Source organism: Leguminivora glycinivorella, chromosome 16 (genome assembly GCF_023078275.1).
Source record: "Leguminivora glycinivorella isolate SPB_JAAS2020 chromosome 16, LegGlyc_1.1, whole genome shotgun sequence".
NCBI lineage: Eukaryota > Metazoa > Arthropoda > Insecta > Lepidoptera > Tortricidae > Leguminivora > Leguminivora glycinivorella.
Window position 1 is genome coordinate 16,045,854 of NC_062986.1, and position 19,250 is coordinate 16,065,103.

General features: G+C 38.0%; 1 protein-coding gene across 1 annotated transcript in view; it reads left to right on the plus strand.

Annotated features, from left to right (window-relative positions):
- The window catches only part of LOC125234565 (adipokinetic hormone/corazonin-related peptide receptor variant I-like), a 78,068-nt gene extending 67,303 nt beyond the window's left edge, over window positions 1-10,765 (plus strand). The window contains exons 4-5 of the mRNA XM_048140854.1: window positions 7,329-7,485; window positions 9,926-10,765. Coding sequence (XP_047996811.1) covers window positions 7,329-7,485; window positions 9,926-10,117 — 349 coding nt within the window. The 3' untranslated portion in view covers window positions 10,118-10,765. The remainder of the gene's footprint in view (window positions 1-7,328; window positions 7,486-9,925) is intronic.
- The last annotated feature ends 8,485 nt before the right edge of the window (window positions 10,766-19,250 follow it).

Consider the following 19,250-nt stretch of genomic DNA (forward strand, 5'->3'; position numbering starts at 1 on the left):
TAAAAAGCGATCTCTTCCAGACAACGGAACATAAACAAAAGCTAACAGACAGTGACAAGAACAAAAAATATAGAGAAAACCAACACATACATATATACCGGATCATTAATTATTTTAAAGTATCTAATAGTTCTGTGCACACATTTATAGTTTTTGTCCAAAATATATATTTTTTATTTATTTGTTTCTAGGCGAGGTAGCTAAATGTAAATATCATACAAGATACAAATATCCATATATTGTACTGAATTAATAATACTAAATTGACATTTCTATAAAAACCAAGTACAACAATCAATAGAAATTACATGAATGAAAATATTAACATTATAATTCAATTGAGATCATTATTATTATTATTTATTTAGGTAATTACAAACATAAATCTCTAATTAATTTACATAGTATCGTTAAACCAATAAGGTTTGTCTCGATACCTATTCCATTCCGCGGTAGATGTTATACAATACAACAATCATATAATTATGTAGGTATTCTATTCATTATACATATTATAACCAAAACAAGAAACCGCCAACATTGCACTGAGCGCAAAATATACTTAACGAACAATTTTATTACACTCTTATTAGAGCATTTTCAGAATTTGGGACCCCCCCCCAATTACCGTAAGTTGTTAACAAACATTAACTCACTGTCAGTTTTGTGACGATAATTAAGCAGGAAATTTCTATAAAAATATTGTTTTTGTCTTAATTGCATAAACTTTAAGCAATAATTTACATTCAGAATGTGTACAAAGTATTTTTTAGACAGATTTTAAGCTTAATTGTCGTCACAAAACTGACAGCGAGTTCATTTTTGTTAACAACCTACGCTAATTGGGGTGTCCTAAATTCTGAAAATGCCCATTAGAAAATGATATGTCAAAAACGACCAAATAATAACGCTTAATAAAGTTACTGTTGAGTAGACAAGTATGTCAATTAAATCTCATGTGTATCGTTGAAAAACCCTGTAAGACCGATTTTGACATAAAAGGCTCCCTTTTAAAATTACTAAAATTTGACTTACAGTGTTTCATGACTTTCAGGTGCGAAAATTTAATCCTAATTCTCGTGAAATTTAAGCGAAGGAACAGTAGCATTATTTGGATTTCGCACAAGTGTGAGTGTGCACGGAAAAACGTCCCACTTTGTCGATTGCTACAAAGCCGCTATGTCAGTTTGTCAGTAAGTAAATCTCGCCTCTGGTAACCGACAAAGTAAGACGTTTTACTAAACACACTCACAATTTATTTATATGTTTACTTATTTAAGGAGTACCAACTGGATTAGGTACACAAACAATAAGCGTTAAACACAAAAACAAACAGCCAGGTACTCATAGTAGTGATGGAATAAAATAACATACATACAAAAAAAATCAGTTGAATTGAGAACCTCCTTTTTTTGAAGTCGGTTAATAAAAAGATGCCCACTAGTGCTACGAATTCGTGTTCTGTAATATTATAGTGTGTACACCAACGTGATAATACTCTTTTCACCACACCAACTGGTAAAGGCTTTCTTTGCTATTCGAAAACAAATAGCAAAATTGCATTTTATCCACAAGGGGGCAAAGTAATTTCATACTAATTTTAACTCGATGTCTTAATCTGGCTGCTAGATTTTACCTATAAATGATGATTTTGAATCATAAATATTGAATAAATCGATGGATTTCATTTATTTTGATGTTTTATAGTCAGAGTATTTTGTTCGTGTTGGTGTGGTGAAAAATGTTGTGTTTCACTCGGTGGCAAAGTTTGTTTAACCTTCGTGCCTTGATACCCTCGCGACGCTCAAGATTCCACTTTTTGAACCACTCGCTACGCTCGCGGTTCAATATTGGAATCTTTCGCTTGCTCGGGTATCAATATTGGCACGTGCGGTTAAACAACTACTTTGCCCCCTTGTAAAACAAATAACTATTATACCTACACTAAGTTAGTTTATAAATAGTTAGGTACAGTGATACCTATACTACGAATTTTACAATTTTTTCATGTTAATTTGCGAAGAAGTTTAAATTTTTGTGCAAAAACTTTTTATGTAAGTAGGTAATAGTTTTTAATTTTTTTGTGACTCACAAAAATCAGTACCTGTTTGGTATTGACCTAATGACCTCACTGAAAACAGCGCTTTACTAGACACCTGCATCAATAGGCTATATTAGACTCATATCGTATTTGGCACAATGATTGTCTTCTGTAGTATTTCACATAAAAAATACCAATATTTACAGATTTTGGGTATTAAAAGTGTATGATGATTACGTATTTCCGCTAGTTCACGACTATGGCGCGTATCTTAGCCATCGCCTCTCTCAACCTTCATTCGGGATAGTGGCGACCCGATCAACGTAATGGACTGAGAGCCCAGGGTGCGTATCCGAATGGCACAAACGCTCACGAAACGAAACGCTCGTAGATATCTATCTCTATCGCTCTTGCGTATTGGCACGACAGAGCTAGACTACCTTTCGCGGCGTTTCGTTTTTGTTTCGCGTCGCAGAAATGCCTTTCGGCTACGGCATGCCTCAAATTCTCAAGGATGAAACATTGGGATAGTTCGGCCCGTGTGCCATTTTTTTTCTATAAGGTTTTTTTTGATACACTTACTTTCCTTGCGTTCTATCCGGTTGTATTTTTCCGCCGATCATCTTTAAGATTTGTGAGCAGTTTCGATGCTTTACGTGGTATTTTCTGTCAATTCAGGTTTTAGTTTAAAAAAAACCGGGGGTTTAATTTGCTCGTATAAAGGACCGTGATATTTTATGTATATATTTAAGGATAGGTCCACTGTCAACGTTAGTGATAAGATGCTACAGTAAATTAACTTAATAAGAACCAAATTTTCTATAATAATAATATTTCAGCATTCTTTCTATAATAATAATCTTTAATTTCTTACTCGATAGTAATTTGTGAGAGTGTTTAGTAAAACGTCCCACTTGTATCTTTATATGAATAAACTAACAAAGCGGTTTTATAGCAATCGACAAAGTGGGACGTTTTTCCTTGCACACGCACATTTTAGAGCTTCCCTTACAGCCTTCGCTAGGGGCCTGATATTGTCTGATCACTTAACTGAAATTGTTAAACAATTTCGTTATTAATAATCCGTAGTTTCATGTCTGTGGCAGTTTATTTCGTTCGGTCTTAAACTGGCATAGTTAAAATATATATCCATAATGTATGCCGATATCATATATTCTGGCGAACGATATTTGAAACTACATATCTTAAATAACTCCAGAGCGTTCGAATAGTTAAATCCATACTAGTATTATAAATGAGAAAGTGTGTGTGTCCGTTTGATATTCGCTCGCGTTGGAAAGACACAAAAAGTAGCCTATGTCACTTTCCATCCCTTCAATATTCTCTCCATTCCTTCCTATTTATAATATGTATGGATATTCGTTGCATTCGTTTTCCGAGTGAGAATATTCAAATACCTAAGCTTCTACATAGTAGGAACGGTTTCTAGCAAAATCGTGAAAAATCGCGTTGAAAAGCGGCGAGCTTTGTGACAGAATCAGCTAAGTCCCAGAGGTAAAATGGAAAAAGCATTCGTAAAAATACTGCTATATATTTCAAATATAAAAGGGTAATTCTCAAAATAGTGGCATCGTACCCTGTCATCACGTTTTTGAATAGAAAGTATGCGAAATATATAATTTTTACATATAATTAAAATTTTCATAAGGAGACATTAACGTGACACATCGAGGCCAAAACATATTTTTTCAATAAATATAATACTTTTGTAAAAAAAAATTAAAGAAGACCGTTTTCTACTGTACCCTGCCTTGTCACAACGCGACACTGCCCAAGTTTTCGCTCTATAGATTATTGAATTGCAGTTGTATGATAATAAAATATCGTTTTTTGTAGAGAATAGACTACTATATTCTTAAATATACGTTGCACGGGATGTTTCGATTACTTTTGAACACAAATTTTCACGTTCAAAGTTTGTCCAGCGATATTTTCTCCATATCCTGTGCGTCCGCAGTATTGCACCTCACTCACACACAGAAAGTCTTATTAAGACCCTAATATACGTAAAACACGTAGCCAGAATGGTTCTAGCCGCCGGTGTAAAGGTTTGTGTGTGAGGTGCTGCGGTCTTGTGGTTAGAAGTTTTCAAAGTGTGACGTTCGGAGTTTGTAACAGGTATGTCCACTTTATTCTGGCACGATTATTTTAAAATATTAATACGGCAGTTTTTTTACTAATAACATTTTAATGTTGTATTGAAGTATAACTATTTATATTAAAATTATGACAGTTGTATTATCAACAGTTTCGGAGATAATATCTAGTTAATCGGATTTTCACTACACCCTGTGTAACTTTATCCTGCCATCACTCTGCAGGGTAAAGTGACTGTTGACAGGATAAAGAAACACAAGTAAAAAAAAAGCTATTTTGACATGGTTTTTACTAACTTGCAATGTATGTATGTATGTATATTTGTATGTATGTTGAGGTCAAATCTTGCAACCCAATTTGAAGCAGAAATTTTCAACCGACTGAGCTGAAATTTTGTATACACGCTGCGGATGACGTTCGCATATAAGCACCGATATGGGGCATTGGGTCCTTCGATATTGGGCAATATTCTGCCCAGCGCCGAAGCAGCCTCGACGAGGCTAGGAACCAATTTGATTAAATGTTCCTCGGAGTCCCAATTTTGGTTTAAATTTAACCCCAAGTACTTAATTTGGGGCGCAAACGGGACCGCCTCACCGCCAACAGGCAACATCCCTATCGTTCTTGCATATAGGCACGTCAGAACCAGATTGCGTTTCGATCGGCGTATAGCGTCAACGATTGTCATTTTGGCTAGGTCGGCAGCGATCACTTTCTTCGGGCAGAAGCCAACCTTACCCTCGAAAACCACGTCATCGGTCACGTCATCGTCGTGGCAAGTAACACCGCAAGCCCAAACAAATTAATGCGCCCAACTGTGAGCTCAGTTGCCACTGTGGCTCTCCTTATTATACTGGTACTTTCTTCCCCTCACGGCTACTATTGTGTCATCGGCATAACAAATGGTGATCATGCGGAGAAGTTGGACTATTCTGATAGCCAAGTCAAAGCCAATGCTCCAGAGCAGACGCCCAGTACCGACCCCTGTGGAAAACTGTGGGTAGGTTATGATTATTATGATCATATGCATGTGGGTAAGAAGAAGAATAAGGAAGTCAGTCTTGAATTGAGCACGTAGTCTCATTGACCTGTCCCTATACGTTTACATGGCGCAGCCGGTTGGAGCACCACACTCCATTCGTCTTTCTAGGTATCTTCCTCCTGATTCATTGAGCACTACTCTATGTGCAAGGTGAATGATGATCTTCAAATAGAAAGGCGCATCGTGGAAGTAATGCGGCTATTTTATTACCACATAAGGAAGAGAGTCGAAGTAATTGGCAATGTCAAGAGATACTGCGATGGCTCCCTGCCTTTTCTCTGCTACCAGACCGCTGTATTTATGCAGCGCATCAATTGCGTCTACCGCTCCTCCCAGAATCCGATCTCTGATGTGTGGGCACGTGTCTTCCAATATGCGTGCACAGCAGTAGACGAGACTTACGATGATGCGCTCAAACATCGTGACAGTTTCATCTAGGAGGGCAATGGTACGGTATCCTAAGGGACAGTCAGCTGGACTACCCTTTTTTCGAAAGGCACAGTCTGCCCACCTTCCAACGAAAATTTATACCTTCGCGGAGGCAGTCGTCAATGTGGCCACGTAATCTACATCTAAGATGTTTAAAGAGCCAAGGCACACCGTCCGGCCCTAGAGTGGCCCTCATTTTAAATGCTGACCTCATTATCTCGACATCTGTTAGCAAGGGGACATCAAGGAGATGAACCGACTCCTCCACTGGGGCAGCCATTGCAGGCATTACATGCACAAGCACAACTCACATTGTGAATCATGATATGTGCTTTGTTGTTTTACAAGACTGTGATTATAGGTACTTATTTATTTATTCGTTATTGCACATAAAAAATAAGTACAAATGGAGGACATAATGCCTTAAGGCATTCTCTGCCAGTCAACCAAAAAGAGACATTTGATACGTGCAGGCATCGTGACAGAAAACAATAATCAGATATCACTTACTATACTTCAACTGTTTTGAATAAAAAATAATGGATTATTGTTTAAAAAATATATTTTTTTTGTTTTTGTTTCTACTTAAAGAAAGTAATTTGAATCCTAACAAAAATCATAATAGTCGATATATGTTGAATTATTAGTGGTAAACTGGTTTTTTTTCATTCAAACTCTCTTTATCCTGCCACGTTTTCCCTGCTACCCTGTCTATTCACTTTCTCCTGTATGTCTTAAATTTTTAACTCGCCTAAGTTCTACGTTTTTACGACTATTTCGTTCCCTTCCGCAAATTCCGTATCATTGATGCACTCAAAAACATATTTAAATCCAAAAAGGTATGAAAAACCATTTTCATTTTTTTCCATTAACTTTACCCTGCCGGTGCCACTTTTTTGAGAATTAACCAAAAACGGCATATTGCCAGTATTTTCAATGCTATTGTTTTTTAAACAAGAATATTTTTCCCAGATCATAATATTTTAAGAAATATCCTTCGATGTTTTTTCTAAAGTTCACATTTTTAGTTAAAAGTGACTTAGTCTATCGGTGGCCGAGGCGGGATTCGAACCCTTCAGAGCCCGGGTGGTCTAGTGTAATAGACGATACCACAACACTCCCTGGGTTAGCCCCGTAAGTTCAGATGCTAGTCAAATCAGGTTCTTTTTAAGAACTGTCAAAACGATTTGCTAATATGGAATTACTATGAACTACTGAGGAATTACGTCACAGTCAATTCATTTACTTTATATTTTTCTCTTTGACTCATTAAATAGAAATTATGTCTAAACATAACTACTGTCAATATTTTTCTTCTATACACGTGGTGCTTTATTTCATGCACTGCATAAAATATTTACAGGAAACTGGCCTATTCAAATACACAAGTAGAATTATGCGTGTCCAATACCTGCCTCGACCACCACTGTCACTTTTCTCTTAAGGGTCCCCCCACATCTAGCGTCTCGCGAGCGTCGCGTCGGGCCAACTGTATGGGCAGAGCCTGGCGCCGCGTCGACGTCGCGTCGACGCGGCGTCTTTTTCCATACAGTTGGCCCGACGCGACGCTCGCGAGACGCTAGATGTGGGGGACCCTTAACGTGCTGCATGTGTAAGAATACTTTGAACTGTCTAATGTGATTCCTAATGCGGGATGTGGAAGTGTTCACTATTCAAACCAAAGTTTAACTTTTCCAGGTTTCTTTCCAGGTATTGGGTGGACAAGGAATTCGTGAAGGGCTTGGACCCCGCGTTCCAGAAGGCCATGTGGCTGTTCTCGTGCACCAACTCGTGCGCGAACCCCATCGTGTACGGCATCTTTAACCGCAACCGCTGGTCGTGGCGCACCGGGCCAGTGAGTATCATTCCTAAACTATGTATGTCTGCAGGCGTAGCACATGATTGGTGCGAGAGTATGTCGCCGCGAGATAGACTACCCATCCTTATGTCATTAATACAGTTAGAAGAAGACAGATCACACGTCTTCCGCGGCGACAGCGACATACTCTTGCGGCAATAATGTGCTAACCCTGCTGTAACTATGCCTGACCTAATGGTAAGCAGTCTATACATGCCTGCGACGCTCAGGTTGTTACATTCGCCTTGACAACCCCGCTGAGCTAGTAAGGTTGCCCTTACCAAAGAGCTATATAACTTCGTAAAGACCGATAAAGTCTAAGAAAAAAACGTACCCCAAAACCATACAGAAAAAGGTGCGGTGAGCTAGATGGCGATACATCAAGCTAAGAATATGGGCCAAATTGTCAAAACTGAGGTTCAAAAGTTTTAAGCTTGTGTCGAGAGATGGCAGTCTATGCAGTGTGATTACACATTTTACTTTGACAGTAATTCTCTATAATACTCGATCCTCTTTGCCCTTACTAAGCAAAACGAACACTACGAGTAGGGTTAAGTGTTATTTGACTGCGGTTTTCTTCCAAGCGCAGCTAACCCCATTGTGTACGGCATGTTTAACACGTTCGCTGCGGCAAGCCAAAACCTTAACCCAAAATGTAGTGCGTTACGAGGTCCAATCCGCCCCGTAATAGTTTACATCGTAGTGCGTTACGGGTATAAAAGTGCCCCGTACACCTAAGTCCGTTAAAAGTGCTGTAAGTTCCTGAAACATTGGATTTTCCAATATTTTTTTCGACTAACTGTAAGAGTATGAAATTTCCTACGTCTTATTATCCCCGCACGTGGATACGATAAAAACTCACAAAATTATATAAAAAAGAAAATACGGGGTTATTTTATCCCCGTATCGCACTAAAATTGAAAAAATACGGGGCTCAGTACATCCCGTAACGCATGTAATGTATTAAGGTCGATAAATTAGTAGTGATGGGAAATAAAAAAATCGATGTATGTGCTGTATTAATAAAAACATTACACATCAAAAATATGATAAGTATCATATCGAAGTACTTCGCACTCTTGTATTTTTGTGAAAGTAGTTAATATAATTAAGTAACAAAGATAAATAAAATAAGATAAACCACCACCGTTTTTTACGTATTAAAAACATATATTTAATTACCTGCCCGCAATTAGATGTCAATTTGTGATAATTTTGACGTTTACTGTGTGGGATAACCTTTGTTTTTGGAATATAGTAGTTCTAACGTGAGGTTCAAGCGCTTCATTTTTAATTTGCCGATAACAAGTATTTCAGTAAGCACTGCACTAGCGATACTGTGCCCGCAACCTCGTACGGGCCAGCAAATTCTTTTACGGGGTTCACGGAGACCCGTATCGCACTAGAAGGTAATTTTTGTCCCCTGGTCGGTACGGGGTTCCTGAGACCCCGTATATAATTAATATATGAATAAATAATACTTTTGAACAGAAATCCAAATGTACATTTGTCATTTTTGTAGTTGTAAAAATGACCAAAATACAGCTTCCGCACCAGCGGAGTGAACACGATTTTTCTCACCCGCACTGAGTGATGACAGCGTACGGGGTTGAAAAACCCCCGTAACGCAGTGAACGTGTTAACCGCAACCGCTGGTCGTGGCGCACCGGGCCAGTGAGTATCATTCTTATTGTTTAGCAGTCGGTAATCAGTCTGTATGAACAGCTGAAACTGTGCATGTGCAAACTTTGCAACTGAAAGTGTTACATGCACGTTGACGCCGGCCTCAATACTTTATACTTACTATGAGCAAGGTCCTAGGGGTGCTAGGCATGGGGTGGGAGGAGGTTGCCCAAACTGCCCAAGACCGGAGTAAATGGAGAAATATGATTCGAGCCCTACACCCCAGCAGAGGGTAACAGGATGTAAAGAAGAAGATGAGCAAGGTCTAGCGTTATGTGAATGTGGTTTTTTGCAAATTGGAGGTACCTACTTCCATATGTTCCATAGGTGGGCTCTGCTCTTGATACGAAATGACATCCGCTGTGCCATTCTCTACCACGAAGCGAGATAACATAAATTGAATTTTAAAATCTGTAGTATCGCTCGCAAACATATCTTATTGACACAAAAATCTGTTTTTAACAATCCCTATTATGTACAATCACAACCTAATCCGTACCGTGGGTGTCGTAGAAAGCGACTGTGGGATATGGGTTAAATTGTGGCGTAGGCGAGAGGCTGGCAACCTGTCACTGCAATGTCACAGTTTCGTTTTCTTTCAATCCTTTATTTGCCAAGAGTGGCACTGAAACTTGAGTAGTTTCATGTGCTCTGCCTACCCCTTTATGGGATACAGGCGTGATTGTATGTATGTATGTATGTATGTACAACCTAATATGTACATTTTCTATAACCCAGTATTTTCCATTTCCAGCACACGCGATGTCGCGGCAGCAGCGCGCGGCGCGGTTCACGGCTGCCCTTCGGAGATTCGATGGAGATCTCTGCGTCAGCCCTCGCCCGCGCGCGACACTCACTACACGGGCGACGGGACTCTTACGTCACGCATAATGGACACAAACACCACAACAACAATAACAAATACGTCGACAATGGGATCGTTTAGATGTACCTCTATGTATTCGTTGTCGGCATTCGGTCCACGACCGGAGGGTATTCTAACGTAAACATAATGGACATAAACACTAGGTACAACAGTAAACATGTCTACAATGGAATCAATTTGTCGTCGACGCTCGCTGCATGGCCGGCGAGACTCCTACGTGATACACGACGGACATAAAGACCATAACAACAACAACAAATTTGTGTACGAAGTCGGATAGCTGGGGACGGGAAGGGAAGATGTGTCAATTTCTAAAGTGATCTTCGAACTGTCGCGTAACTCTTTCAATTAGAAATTGACTAATCGTCCCACAAAGCGGGTGTAGTCGTCATATAACATTTAAACAGCAGTGATGGACTTTAAACATAATGCAACTGATATGGGTTGTGAGTTGTGATGACTGTAGGATCGGTAGAACTTCGAAGGCAGTATCGGCATGTAGGTATTTGGTATCCACTTTAAATTGCCAGAATTTTGATATAAACAACTATGTGCTGAATTCTGTCTTTGATTTTTTTCTATACACGTATTTAAATACATTCCAGCTTATATGTAGTCACTAGCTTTTGCCCGTGGCTTCGCTCGCGTTAGAAAGAGACAAAAAGTAGCACAGTATATCACTCTCCATCCCTTCAACTATCTCTACCTTAAAAATCGACGAAAGACGGACAAACAAACAGATGGTGTGATAACTTGGTTGTACCTATGTCTCGGAAAAAAAATGATGAGAGACTCATAAATCTATTGAGCCCTGTCGACACGGTACAAATTTGTAAATTTTTTTAACAATAAGGTAGAGCTTAATTGTCATATTGAAACTTATACGTTACCAATTGATGGGATTGACAGCAGGGTCTATGAAGAATATGGCAATAACTGGCATTGGGTTTGTCTTAATAGCAAAGCAATTAAGAGAGAACATTTTATTGGTGACCTGAGGGTAACGGGACCCTGAAGATCATTATTTAATGCGACATGTATTGATATTCTCTTGCTTCGTTCAGCAAGTAAGTGTCCCATTTGTCCCCGACGGCGACGAACCTCTGATGGAAATATTATGTTATTTTCATATGAACATTCCCGCTTCTCATGTGTGTGGCTGCAGTCAGATCAGATGGGACGGCGACAAATGGGAATGGACACGAATGGTTGTTTAGTTATCGAGGAAAGATGTTACTTTTTTAAGGAGAGCATTTTGTATGTGACGTTACCTGGCTAAAGGGACCTTTTTTGTCGATGGCGCTTACGTCCCGCGGCGTCGTATTTGTACACGAACATCGCTCATAACGCCGTAAGCGCCATCGACAATAAGGTCCCTTTACCCAGATAATGTCACATATCAGAATGATTGACAAAAATTGTAAAATTACATTCCTTGTTGAAACGTTATCGTAGGACATGTTTGTACATTATAGTACGTAAATTATGGAAATTTCGAATGAGGGTGTTACCACACCAATCCATTGATGGCATTAGTCGGTTTGTCTATGTACAGTCACGGACTTTAATTGTTGATCCACATCTAGGTCATTTTAAACTGGAACGTCATAGCTTAACTATGCTTAACTGTGAGATGTCCAGTATATAATGAGCTAGAAGTGGATCAACAATTAAAGTCCGTGACCGTACCTAGTGAATATTAATTGTTATATGTCAATTGTTTAGTGTGGTCACACCCTGAGTGTAAATACCTTGTGTTTATGTATTTAAAAACCTTTAGTTTTTATCGAATGGTTCATATTTGTAAAAATCTGGAACCTTCTAACACATAATCATTATTGTATAGTGTATAAAATGAAATTATCCAAGCATTTTATTTAGTATGACTGCATTCCAATAAAACCTTATAAATGAAAGTTCTAATTCATTCCAATATCATTCTTACCTGATAAATTAAGAATTTCTAATAAACGTAGTGGTGTTTTCTAAAGGGAAAAATTAATCTACTTTAAACATATAAATAGCTCACTTCAAGTACGCTTTTTAATAAGTAACTTTGTAAAATTATTGGTTTCCACACATTGTCTATGGAATTATGATTAAGTATAAAAGTACTTATTAAAAATACATATGGCAGGTGTGATATGAAGTGAATCCTATTTGTTTCATATTTGTAAATCGTAAAACTTATCTTGTGACCTTGACTTGATAAAAACGACGCAGCTTTATACATTTAGGCTGGCTTTAATGTCACGCGGACCGTCCGCGCGGAGCGATCGGCGCGATCAATTTGTATGAAGTTGATGTTGTCGTCCGCGCGGACCCATCTGCGCCACTCTAAAAACGCTCCCTGGGTATGTAGCCGAATGGCACAAACGCTCACGAAACGAAACGCTAGTAGACATCTATCTCTATCGCGCTTGCGTATTGGCGCGACAGAGTCAGACTACCTTTCGCGGCGTTTCGGTTTCGTTTCGCGTCCCAGAAATGCCCTTCGGCTACGGCACCAGGGTGGCTAGCCGAATGGCACAATCGCTCACGAAACGCTCACGAAACGAAACGCTAGTAGATATCTATCCCTGTCGCTCTTGCGTATTGGCGCGACAGAGCCGGACTACGTTTCGTTTTCGTTTGGCGTCGGAGAAATGCCATTCGGCTACGGGGCCTGAACTTAATACATATTAGTCCGGTGAGGATCGCTCCGCGCGGTCGGTCCGCGTGACACTAAAATTAGCCTTATAAATATAATGTTAATATCGAGAAACAGTGTGACTTAGTATAAATGTACATTTTATGGTTGATTTTTTATAAGATATAAATCTCTAGATGTGCATTATAGGGCTTAATTAGACATAGTTTTAGTGTGAGCGAAAACAATACTCAAAAAGGTCATGGTTCCAAACATTCCAATTGTATGATTAATTTATATTTTAAGCAGCAAATTTTATATTTTAAGTTTATTTGTATATAATAAACATGTTAACTTCTAAACGATATTTCAACTATATCAAAGATATAGTATGTACAGTAGTCATCAGATTATATCGGAGCTGCCAAAGCACACACACACACATGATGACGTCAGAATGATACAAGAGCGGACAAGCTGCCGGCGGATATATCGCTGTCGCAAAGTCGCAATTGTTTACATTTTCTTAGTCGTATCGTATACTCTTGTCAGAGTAGTCGTGGTCATTGGGGTCGTTGTGTTGCCTTTTTTAATGGTTTCCCGCCATATTGCTCTATTTGCAGCGTTCCACGCGCAGAGATTTAAGGGTGACCCGGTGAGAGCCCTCACTTGCACGGGAAGCATGGTCACGCGATAGGCGATAAAATAGCAGGCCGTCCCTATCGCGTGCGATAGACGATATTTTATCGTCTATCGCACGACCATGCTTCCCGTGTTGGTCTGTCCATCGCATTGAGAACGCAGTCTGGGTCTTGTATAGTATGAATTTTCTGAGATGAACTTTTCGCTTTAGCCGTAATCTGTTAAACAAAGGCCTTTGTGTCTATTGTTCACGGCGGCTAGCTCCCGTTTAAACGGCACGTGCTATAGTCTCAGTGTAGTTAAAAAGCAACTATCATGATAATAATAAGGTTCAAATCCATAAAAAGCCCTTTCGGAGATAACACGTTTTGTTTCGGCGGATTCTTCCCTACTACACTCATTGAGCAAACAGTTATCATTATGTGCGTGCGTTATAGGTAATCCATGGTAAGTTTGCAATTATTTTCACAGCCTCGCCAGTGCATGTGTTATTTTAAACGTCAAACTTAACTTATCTATGCACACTTATCGTGGGACGATTCTATGACACGATCCGACTCTCCGGTCGGTCGAAATGCGCGTGTATACGGAACTTGACTGTAGTTAAAATAAAATATTTTATACTGTGCACGAAATAAAGCATCACATAGTAAGAAAAACAGGGACAGAAGTTATTTTTAAATCCAATTTCTATTTTATCAGGTAAAAATATATAAAGTAACTGAGTTGACCGTGACGTCACTCAATTCGATTTCATATAAATTCCATATTAACAAGTCGTTCAAATTCGTTTTGACAGTTCTTAAAAAAAGCTGATTTGACTAGGAGGCAAGTAGCCTATTGCGCAACAGGAGCGTCCAGCTACAAATGTGTGGATTCAAACTTACGGCAGGAGTATTCAATACAAGCCGGCCGGTATATCCGATCTTCTTCCTTCCTATATCTGATAGGTGTTTTCCGATATCTAACAGCTCCGATATATTTGATGCCGACTGTACATTCTATGAAATAGAATATTATTTAATGTAAGTGAGATGATTTTTTAAGAGAATGAATTTGTATTTATATTTTTATATTTTTTAACTGATTTATTTTTGAGGCTTACATTTAGAGTCAGACTAAGTTAAGTTTGCAGTGATTTTGACAGCAAAGGCAAAGGCTAAGTAAATGTTTCTAATCGTCAAACTTGAGCGGAGCTCATATCGCTGCCAACTTAATTTGGTGTGACTCTAAGTGCGTTTTCACATTATCCGATCCGATATCGGATGTCGGGCCGATATCCCATACATTACAGGCGCCATCTTGGATTTTTTTCCATTGATATCCTTCCGACATCCGATATCGGATCGGATAATGTGAAAACGCACTTACATATTTACTACCAGTGTGATAATTTTATATGACAAAGAATGTATATATGCGTTACAGGCAGTGAATGTGTTATGTTAATGTATATATATTTATTTATAAGACTGACTGAGAGAAGTCTATTGTAGATCTGACTTGTAATGTAACTATAATACTCATTTTTTTTTTCCATCGATGTATAATTTTTATTTAATACTCATTTGTACTTGATTTCTTGTACAGTCGATAACTCAGAAATGCATACAACCAAAGAAAATAGTTATTTGTTATACAAGGGGGCAAAGTTGTATTTTAACGTCGAGTGTGGAATTGAAAAACGAGCAAGTGAAAGGATTCTATAGTTGAACCACGAGCGAAGCGAGTGGTTCGAGGATGGAATCCTGAACTTCACAAAACACGTGTTTCCGAGCTAGTGAGGGGAAAAAAATATATCTCTTTCTTCAAATGATATAGAAGGATGTGAAACATTCAATGTTTATATGTTGTTACATAATATGTATTCGCTGTGTGAATTTAATTTTTTTTTGGATTAATGAGACACGACTCTATTCGAATTTTAAAATGCGTTAAATATTAGAACTGGATACGATATATATGGAAGAGTAAGGATCAAAACCGATGTAAACAAAAACGTCGCTTTGAAAGATACGTCATTTTTGTCTTTTCCTCGGATATGACATGTCGTAAGCTTACTCGTATCATCATCATTCCCTTGCCCTTTTCCCATTATTTGGGGTCGGCGCAGCAGATCATCTTCCTCCATTCCTCTCTATCAGCCGTCATTTCCATACTAATACCTTTCACTCTCATATCGTTGTTCACACATTCCAACCATCTTAGGTCTTCCACTACTATTGTATCCATCCACCTTCATATTTACTACTCGTTTTATAAAATCGCTTTCATCCCTCCGCATTACATGCCCATACCATGCTAATCTATTTACTTCCTCTCAACTTCTCTGTCACTGGCGCTACTCTCAGGCTTCCTCTCATTCCGAATTCTATCCAGTCTTGTCACACCGCACATCCATCGCAACATTCGCATTTCATTGACATGCAGTCTTCTCTCATCATTCGTCTTGGTGGCCCAGCACTCACTTACTCGTATCTTGTGCTAATATTTGACATTAAGTATCTTATAAAATACCTAACAAAGCTACCGTGAGACACTGACGTATATAAACATGTTAAATCGAGTCACTTACTTAAAATTGTCGAAGACCGCTCGACATGTTTCGCTCCGTAACGAGGAGCATTTTCATTGAACTTGCGCAATGCATCCCGGTATCCCGATGCAGATTGCGGGCCGCAGCTTGCCGTTGAATCAGCGCGCGAGCTCAATGCCAATGCTCCTCGTTACGGAGCGAAACATGTCGTGCTATCTTCGACAATTATACCTACGTGAGTGACCCGATTTTACATGTTTAATATCTTATAAAATAAATATTTAAATTGGGTTAAATTGTGGCGTAGGCGAGGGGCTGGCAACCTGTCACTGCAATGTCACAGTTTCGTTTTCTTTCAACCCCTTTTTTGCCAAGAGTGGCACTGAAGCTTTATTAGTTTCATGTGCTCCGCCTACCCCTTTACGGGATACAGGTGTGATTGTATGTATGTATGTATTTTAAAGTTTTACTCGGGCCGAGAGTCTTGCAATGTGTTAAGAAATAATAATTGTTATTTTGCATGTTTGTTATATTTTTACTAACGCGTACCTACGTTGGCTGTGACCTCTGATAGAGTCAGTCCAATATACGTTAGCAACGATTTTCTCAAATGCAAATGTTATTTCAAATGTAAAACTTCTATGGAACTACTAGCTTTTGCCCGCGGCTTCGCTTGTGTTAGAAAGAGACAAAAAGTAGCCTATGTCACTCTCCATCCCTTCTACTATCTCCACTTAAAAAACACGTCAATTCGTCGCTCCGTTTTACCGTAAAAGATGGACAAACAAAGAGACACACACACACTTTCCCATTTATAATATTAGTAAGTATGGATGTCTTACCCTTGCAGATATTATATTATACAGAGTGGGGCCTGTAACAAAGGCGAAGAATTGAACTCTAGGCTATTCTCCTTATACTGATCAACATTTGTTCGGCGACTTTTTAAATAACTTGTATTTTGATTTTTATCACCCTTGAAAGTTTTTTCTAAGAGGTAATGTATTGCGAATTCTGTTAAGTCTAAAGTGTGACAGACGACGTCAATGACAACAATAATGGCGTACATTGAAGCTAATATTTATTTTGTATGAAAAATTAAAAATTTAAAGACTTCATAATTTTTAAAAGTCACTGAACAAATGTTGATCAGTATAAGGAGAATAGCCTACAGTTAAATTCTTCGCCTTTGTTACAGGCCCCACTCTGTATAGGTATTATAGGACATTCTTACACAGATTGACTGAGTCCCACGGTAAAAGCTCAAGAAGGCTTGTGTTGCAGGTACTCAGACAACGATATAATATAATATACAAATACTTATATACATATAAAACATCCATAACTCAGGAACAAATATCTGTGCTCATCACACAAATAAATGCCCTTACCGGGATTCGAACCCGCTGTTGGGGCTATAAAAATCGTTGCTAACTTAGCGTAGACTGACTCTAGTGACGATGGAATGGAAGCATGAGTTTTGTACCAAAATCCGTAATTGTAAGTAAATGCCATAGGTTAAGTGATTTTGTTAAATAAACATTATTAAGAATTAAACAGTTTTTGTTTGACTTCTACCTCTGCTTTCTATATTAAGAACTCCGTTCCCTATTGAACTAGATCTAATAACGGGGAACTTGCCTGTATTTTAGATAACATATTTTATACCATGCACGAAATAAAGCATCAGTTAATATAAGAAAAACGTAGTCAGTAAAAAACCCAATTTCTATAAAGCAAAGAGGATCGAGTATTATAGACAGTTACTGTCAAAGTAAAATGTGTAATCACAGTGCATAGACTGCCATCTCTCGACACAGGCTTAAAACTTTTGAACTTCAGTTTTGACAATTTGGCCCATATTGTTAGCTTGATATGTGTTAAAATGTCAAATATTAATATTAGCGCCATCTAGCTGAGCGTACCCCAAAGGTGTAACGCCATCTAGGCCACCGTACCTTTTTTTTCTATGCTTTGAGGTACGTTTTTTTCTTAGACTTTATTCGTCTATACGGAGTTAAAAATGTCTGCTATAAAGTAAATGAGTTGACCTTGTCAATTCAACTTGATTTCATACTAGTTCAATATTAGCAAATTGTTCAAATCATTTGACAACATAGAGAATGAAAGTAGCCTTTTGACGAGTTTTTACGATAAAAAAAAAACATTCAGTCGAATTGAGAACCTCCTCCTTTTTTGAAGTCGGTTAATAAAAAACATTTTACACAATAAGTATTTATTAAAATAAATATCCAACTATGGCTGTGTCTAAACGAGAGCTAGATCAGATACAGATCTACTTACCTAAACAATATTCTATATGATGTCAATACCGACCAAAATATAATTATTAATTAATAGCTACCCAAATACATACTCTTCATCCTTAACGTGTATAAAGTGAGGACGCTTAACATGAAAAATTTCGTACATTGACCTTCAACTTTCTAACTCTGTCGCACGCGCTACATTATATTGCTGTCCCACTCATGTCAGGCCATGTGGTCAATATCGCTGCCAAGCGAGAACAATATAAATATGCGCGTGCGATGGAGTTGGCATATGAAAGGTCAATGTACGTAATATTTCCTGCTTAGCGACCTTACTTTAGATTAAACGGCATACAACTTAAGACAAGAAGTTACTTTTTGGTCGTCGTTTGGTTCAAATTTCGGAGTTATTGTAAATAAATATAATTTACAAAATATATTATACTTATTTGACAAAACAACTAACATTCATTATAACAAGTGCGGACTAGAACTACAAATCTATACAATAGCCCTTAAACATTGATTACAATACATATATCTTTGAAAGGTATAGTATAACAAGGGTTGGGATCTTAGAAAATTGTGCGACAGGGTCCCAGTTTACCAAAACCTATTTTTAAATATCCTTGAGGCCTCAATAATAGACCCAACGATTTAACTTCAGAAAAACTTGTTATACAATAAAATAAATAAGAACAAACCTTAAAAAATACTATTTAGGCCCAAAAATACCGAGATTTACATAAGTAATTAACAAAAAAGTGTTATTTTTTTATAAAATATGTGAAAGCTTAATTACATATTAATTTTTTTACTTAAAATATATAAACATATTATAGTTATTTTAAAACTTAAATCGCTCAGAAATTGCTGAACGAATATATCGTAGGTACAATCACCGGCATAAATAAGTGATGATTTCCGTAGCTTGTTGCTTTCAATCGTTTGAATTTCGTATGACATTTCAAACACGACGTTAAAGTGACAAGGTACAGAAATCATCACTTATTTCTGCCGGTGACTGTACCTACCTATTAGGCGATTTTGAAAAGTATACAAAGTTATAGTTCTAGGAAAACTGGTAACAATTAAAACAGTACAAGATTTCTTAAT